Source organism: Pinus tabuliformis, chromosome Q (genome assembly GCF_031772625.1).
Source record: "Pinus tabuliformis cultivar Carrire ecotype Pingquan chromosome Q, CPIR1, whole genome shotgun sequence".
Taxonomy (NCBI): Eukaryota; Viridiplantae; Streptophyta; class Pinopsida; order Pinales; family Pinaceae; genus Pinus; species Pinus tabuliformis.
Genome location: NC_142296.1, coordinates 979,225,111 through 979,233,017, shown reverse-complemented (window position 1 = coordinate 979,233,017; position 7,907 = coordinate 979,225,111). Strand labels below are relative to the sequence as shown.

The 7,907-nt window shown below is 36.8% G+C and overlaps 1 protein-coding gene across 1 annotated transcript; it reads left to right on the top strand.

Moving 5' to 3' along the window:
• Positions 1–944: 944 nt before the first annotated feature.
• LOC149222748 (uncharacterized) lies at positions 945–2,063 on the top strand. Its single transcript, XM_089387666.1, has one exon. The coding sequence runs from the start codon at positions 945–947 to the stop codon at positions 2,061–2,063; it is 1,119 nt and encodes a 372-aa protein (XP_089243792.1).
• Positions 2,064–7,907: the final 5,844 nt, after the last annotated feature.

Here is a 7,907-nt window from a genome sequence, read left to right as displayed (position 1 = left end):
TTCTGGGGCATCCCGTTCAGATGCGCAGTTTGTCATAAAACTGGCCATTTAATAAAAAATTGTCCTAATCACAAGCTTCTTAAGAATAGGAGCCTCAGACAAAAGGCGAGGAGACAGGTCTCATCGACTAGCCCATCCTCCACAGAGTTGCTGGAAGACCATCTCCCCAATTCAACAGCTTCCCCGCGGGTATTGTCACAGGACCCCCCTCTGTTTCCAGAAACCAGATCTGGCAGTCCAGGTAATATCAATAATTCTTTGATAAGCAGTCCTATAGCTTTTCAGTGCTCCCCCATTCCGGAACCAAGAGATGATAAAGCTATTCCTTCCCCGAGTCCCATGCAGGTAAAGGACTTCTCCGTCGGATCCATTCCTATTCCTATATCGTCCTCATCACCACCCCCTAATCAAAATCTCTTATCTCATATTAAAGGAAAAGAACCATGTGTGTCTATCACCCCAGTGAACTCCCCTGCTTCATCCCCAATTAATCCTTACGATAGTGATCTGGATTTTCTTCTCAACCGAAAGTCTCTCGAACTGGAGCCTTTAACTATCCACAAACCTAGGAACCAGGCTTCGCCGTTCATTAGCCCGGAATCTGCAAAAAATATAACTGTAAGGAAAAAGAATCGGGGTGGCAGCAGGCATTTTAGAGGAAGGACCATTGTTACAGACAGCGGGATTAGAAATCTCTCTCTGGTTGATGTTCCTATTTATGGCATGCCAGAATCACAGCCTCTTAGAGCAAGCGTAGCTGGTGAATCCTCCAAATGACTTTTATTATCTCTATGAATATCAAGGGTCTTGGCATTGACCCCAAATTTCTAACGCTGAAGAATTTTTTCTACTCTTCCAGGCCGGGAATAATTCTTATCCAAGAAACTATGCACAGTCGCGAAGCCACCATTTCTTACTTCAGGAAAATGCTTCCATCTTGGTATATGGTGGCTACAGAGGCTCGAGGATTGTCAGGGGGTCTAGCAACTCTATGGGATCCTAGGCGAATAAGAGCTAAAGCATATAAATGCTTTGCTGGGATCATCATTTCGGCATCCATCAGGGGAAAAGATCTTCCTATTAATATCTTAAACATTTATGCGCCTTATAAAAATAGAGCTCCCTTTTGGGAAAAAATTTTCTCATCAGATATGTTTGATATTGAACATCTCTTAATTGCAGGCGATTTAAATGTAACATTGAGCTCGGAAGAATGTTGGGGATTCGGGAAGAAAAAGGACCCGCTTGCTGATATCATAAAGCTTGAGCTTCTAAATAAAAATTTGGTGGATATCGTTCCTCCGGAAATGAAGCCGACATGGGTTAATGGCAGAACTGATAAGGCCTATATTGCTAAAAGGATTGATAGGTTCCTAGTTCATATCAGCATTATAGATAAGATGGGTATGCCTTTGTCAGTAGTGGAGAATGTACTTGTATCAGATCATAGACCTATTCTCTTATCATGGCCGGAAAAGGGTTCCAGAAGGGGATATCCCTTCAAGTTTAACAGAACCCTTTTACAAGATCCAGCTTTTAATGAATACATTTCCAATGCATGGAAAGAGCTATCAGCAAAGGCTAAGCTTCCCCCACTTTTAACATTCAGAGATAAGATGGCAACAATGAGAAAGCTAGTGAAGAAATGGCAAATTCAAAAAAGGGAGAAAGATAGGCAGGAACTTCAGACAGTCCAACAGGAATTGGATAGCCTTTTGAAATTATCAGATGCAAACTCGTGCTCTTTTAGCATGAAATGCAGCATAAGAGAGCTTGAAAGGAAAAAAATTAAATTGCTGAAGCAAGAGCAATCCTTTTGGAGGCTTAAAAGCAGGGCTCTATGGCTCCAGGAAGGCGACAAAAACACCAAGTTTTTTCATAACTTTGCTAATGCCAGATGTGACATAAACTCCATATGGAAGATAAGGGATGGAAATGGAGGTTTCGCTGTATCTCAAGATGACATCACAAAGGAGGCTGTAAGTCATTTCAAGAAACAATACAGCAGAAGGAATGATATCGCATTTCGGGACATTCTATGGGGTATTGATTTGGTTCCCTAGATGTTTGATGATGAGAAGAATGAGGCCTTGTTCCAGCCAATCATAGAAGATGAACTACTCAGAATTATGAAATCCTTCAAGAAAGATAACAGCCCTGGCCCGGATGGCTGGACAATTGAATTCTTCATCCACTTCTTCGACCTCATTAAACAGGATCTTCTAAGGATGGTGGAAGTGTCTAGGATGTCTGGTAACATACACCATATCACTACTTCCACATTGATTGCCCTAATCCCAAAAAAGGGTGTGCCAGAATCTTTTCATGATTTTAGACCGATATCCTTATGCAATATCTCTTTCAAAATCATCACAAAGGTTATTGCTGAAAGAATTAAAGGAACACTGGCCTCCTTTTTATCTGGGAACCAACACTCTTTTCTGAAGGGCCACAGTATTCTGGATGCTGTGGCTAATACTGAGGAGTGCCTGTTCTCTATGTCTTCTCATAATACAAAAGTGGCCATCATGAAATTTGATCTACAAAAAGAATACGACTGCTTAGATTGGGGGTTTATTGAAAGTCTTTTGGCAAAGATTGGTCTGAGATCCAACTCCATCCGATGGATCATGGCTTGCGTAGTGAATGTTAACTATGCGGTTATTATCAATGGTATTCCCTCTCATTTTTTTCAAGCAGAGAGAGGCTTGCGTCAGGGATGCCCCCTTTCGCCTCTTTTATTCATTCTGGCTATGAACTCCCTAAGCATCCACATCAATAAAGCAGTAGCCGAAAATAATTGCATACCTATTAAGATTTGCAGGCATAACTTTATTTCGCACAACCTCTTTGTTGATGATATCCTCTTATTTGCAATGTTATGCAGAACATCATGGACATGTTTAAAAGATATTCTCGAAAGATTCCAAAAAGCCTCTGGGCTTTTTATTAACAAAGCGAAATCTTTACTCTATCACAATGATACCAATATGGAAGTGGTGAATTGGATTTCTCAGCTTTTTGGGATAGAGTCAAGATCGATCAAGGAAGGCCTCAAATATTTAGGTTTTCATCTTAAAGCTAAAGCTTACACAAGGAATGACTGGCAATGGCTGATAGAAAGATTCTATAAAAAGATATCGGCATGGGAGCATAGATGTCTATCCTTGGCAGGCAGAGTCATCCTTTCTCAATCTGTTTTATTACAGTTGGCGGTCTTTTGGGCCCATTTATTTGTCCTTCCAGCATGCATTATTCAAAAGATGACCAAGATCACAACAAATTTTATTTGGGGCGGAAAATCTGAACAAAGTAAATTCCATCTCTCCAAAATGGACATTATTTCACTGCCTAAGCATCTCGGGGGATGGGGTTTAATGGATCTGAGGGCTTTTGGGAAGGCCCCACTATGCAAATCGCTCTGGACAGGCATTTTTGGGGATGGGCCATGGAGTATTATAGTAAAGCAAAAGTATATGAAAGGAAAAAGTCTCGAATATTGGTTCAGAACAGGAGCAATTGGAATTAAACAAGGATCTGCCATATGGCTCAGTCTTAGGAAGGTCGAGAAATATTTTTTGAAGAACCTAAAGTGGAGGATTTTTTCTGGAAACAATATCATAATTGGTTTGGATCCTATTGCATGTTGTCGGGGAAGCATTTCCATTCCAGACAATCTCATTTTTTCCTTTCACAGAATTGGTTATTTTACATGGGACAAGCTTATTTCTGACTGGAGCGGCCATACACCCTGATGGAAGGATGCCTCTGATATTGGCTTGCCAGTCGAATTGAGTTCATCCTGGAACAATGTCAAAGATGCTCTAGTGGCAAGTGGGATTCGCCATGGAGGCCAAATGACCACCTAGTATGGTCCTTGTCCAATGATCATATGAGAGCTCAAGTAAAAGATATTTATTTTGATATCCTCAAAATTTCCGACGGTCCTCTGGAAATCAGGTTTCCCTCTTAAGATGATTCTTTTCTCATGGTTAGTGTTTAACAATAAGAACCTGACATGGGACAACTTGAGGAAAAGAAGCTGGCATGGCCCAAGCAGGGGTTCGATGTGCGAAGCAGATGAGGAGTCTAATCTTCACATGTTCTTCCAATGCAAATCCTCTCAGCAAATCTTGTATGACCTGGCCATCTCTTTTGGTTTTCCTCATGTTGTTTTTGTTTCTATCCATGCAGCTTTCGAATGGTGGAGCAGGCAAAGGGAGCCTAGTTGTGTTCTCATGATCATTATGTTATGGAGCGCATGGAAATGGAGAAATCACAGGGTTTTCAGAGACTCAAAGATTCCCTATAAGTCCATCCTGCACAACATTTTTGCAATTTTTGACTCAATCCCAAAGAATCTGCCCAAATAGCTAGGGCCCATCATATGGCTTTGGCGTTTTTTTGTCCTCGGTATATATGATGGATATGTTCAACAAGCTTCTATCAGCATATGCTTTCTTGTGCCTTATTGCTTTGAATCTGAGCCCGGTTCTGGATGTTTTGTATATGGTTCTTCCTGTTCTTCTCTCAGTCCTTTTATGATATATCTATGTGTCTTCTGTTTTAGGTGCTTTTATGCACATCTGTTCTTCATGTTTCCGTCAAGTGATGGTTTTGACTCGTGGCTTCACAGGCTGCTCTTTTTTGTATTTGTATCCTATCATGGTTTTTATATTGACTTAATATAATCTATGAAGCTTTTTTCTCTGAAAAAATATATTAGAATTCAAGCTTTTGTAATTTATAATTGGTTAATTCACAAAAAATTTTGGAGAAAATTACATATAAAATATTTGGTCGATGCATTTCGAACCATCTAGTGTGGTTCATCTTCAGGATAAGATGAAGAGACAGATCTTAGAGGAAGGTTAAATAAGAAGATAGGTCAATCTAGTTGTTAGAGGAAAACAACTATATTTCACTGGGGAGAATTATAAATATAACATTATAAAACAATTATAAATATAACATTATAAAACAATTAAACGGCTATATATGATTAGTGAAAGGGATTACTTTAAAATGTTTAAATAATAATAAATAATAATTTAATTTATTTAAATAAGTGTATTAATAAACTTATTCATTTATTATTATTATTATTATTTTTAATTATTTCATGTAAAGAAGTGTTAGTATGGAAGATATGTTATAATGTTATATTATGTTGTGTAATTTAAATATTGAGATTAGGTTAAATTATATAAAAATGAGAGAAAAAATAAGAAATATAAAAAATAAAAAATAAAATTATTAATTATATTTATTAATTTTTAAATCAATTTAGTTTTATTTTAATTTTAGATTTATCAAAATTTTGTTCAAATTTTTGCACTAAAAAAAGAAGTATCTTTAGAGATTTGATTTATCTCATTGTTTTGATAGAGTTAAGATAGATCTAGATTGGTGTTTATAATTATATTTGGTAACTATATTTATTAATTCTTACATCAGTCTAGTTCCATCTTAACTCTAGATATATCAAGATTTTGTTCACACTTTTGCAGTCAAAAAAAAATTTGAACCTGCTAAATGGGCAGGCTTTCACTCCTGCTAAATACTACTCAATCCTGAATGTCAACCAGTTTACTTATATCCACTAAAAACTATCAACCCACCAAAAGCAAATTTAAAACATAATCCAAACCAATCACTATTACTCAAAATATTTAATTACCATCCAGAAATTTGCTCCCGGCTATCTATTTACTGAGCAAAGTTTGTAGAGTTATGTCACGGTAAGTGCCCCTACGCACTCTGGAGAGATCAGTGGAGTGGAGATGAATATATTATGTATGAATGGAGGTGACAGCAGGAAAAAGGCAGTGAGACTTGCAGAAAAGGCTGTAAAAATTTATCAAATAACGAAGTCCCTGCAGAATGCAGATGTACGTATAACTGTAACTCAAAAGTGAAACCAAAGACGTGCCAGCTCTGACCTATTTATCGAGACGAGTTCAAGCACTCGTACGATTTATTGAGCGGAATGCAACTGCGCGTTGCGTACTTTTCTCTTAACAGAATGGGTTCGAGAGGCCACCACTTTCGGTTTCCTGCAGGGTGCTAGCCGTCACAATCCCGAGCACAGTAAGCGGCCGTTTTGTTCATAGAACAATTTGTGTGAAAGAGCATATTTCAAAAATTCAATGGGATTGTAAATGTTAGTCAATGATATATATTTTGGGTGGTTTGGAGGGTTTAATGATAATTTTGGCACCCTAGTTCCAGTCACATGACATGATTATGTTGAAATTTTTTTAAAAAGGTTCAGGTTTTCATAAACCGGGTTTCTTTACTGACAAAGAAGTTATATAATTGAAAAACAATAAAGTGTCTAATTTATTTATATTTATATATTATAAATACAATTTAAATTAGTTTATCTTAATTTTAAATTTATCAAGATTGAATTAATTTTACATTTTAAAAGGGGTTTGCATACTAGGTTGGAGAATATCTCTCAAGGCAATACAATAATTTTACAACCGTCAAGTTTCCAATTCTAAATTATAATTTAAATAAAAGTATAAGTGTATATAAAATTGATTTAAGTGGTTTTTATTTACTAATTTTAACTTAAAATAAAATAAAAAAATATTTATTTTATTTCAAAAATGGAATAAGAATCTCATTATTGAAAATTGAATAATTGAGGCACTTGAACCCTAAACACCAAGATATTCATGTCCCCAAAACTTAAGGATCAAAAGAAGATGTAAAATGAGGACTCATAAGAAGTGGGAGTGGATTTGATGATCTCCCCCCATGGGCCACGAGAACCAACACCTTTTTGTAGTGCAATTCATTGTTACTATTATGTTCCCAGTGGAACTGTTGGATTTGTATATCTTCAAAGAACTTTTGTAGTTGTCAAACCTTTTTTGCCACGGTGAAAGGTGAAGATTGTTGATGGTACTCGCACCCTTTAGCAAGTCAATGACTACACAGTAATTGAAAGTGAAGATTGTTGTTCATACTTGCACCTTTTAGCAAGTCAATGACTACACAGGAATTGCCAAAAACTTGCAAACTTTTTATATTGTGTTGTTGGGAAAAGTGTAGTGTGTACCTTAAAGCCACTAATGTTAGAAACGCTAAGAGGTGGGTTGAATCCGTATTTCAATCAATAAGTATTTTCACTTTTCTTTTATGATGTTAATGAACAACTATGTTAAGAATTGTCGGATAACATATATAAATTGTGAGCAATATATGAAAACATATAAACATAAAGCACCTCAATGGATCAACAAGCACATCATCACATAGAAACACTAGATATTAGTTGGAAAACCCAACTGGGAAAACCACTGCTATTGTTGTCTTTGTCTTCTTCTTATTATTATAAAGAAAATATGTTATTACATCTTGCACAGGCATATGTTTTTACTAATGCGCAAGCTCCTACCTGCTAGAGGCCACTACCTACAATAAACTCTCGAACTACTACCGGAAGGAAGCCACCACTCCCTGATCTAGTTCTTCGACCACCACTGGAAGGAAGCTACCACTATTTTCTTGGAGGCGCCAACCCTCAAACTCTTTGTGGTCCTCATTAAAAATCCTTCACACTAGATCCACCTAACTCAAACACAAATCCTATAGGCCATGTTTCATCCAATTTTCAAACTGGACCGACATATAACATTTTTCTCAATACACATTTGACCTTTGTATAACTGTCAACACAAACTCTTTCTGCGATAACCAAATCAACTATTAGCAAGTCATAGTTGCATACATCAACAATCAATCAAAGTCTCTAATCACATATGTCATAGTTAAGCCTATTGCAAGATAAATGTCTATGAACCATCAAAAACATGTAATTACAAAAACCCTCTTTCTCAACCAGGACATCAATTCCAAACCCTAATCAAATCCAACAACATCATAATGACAAC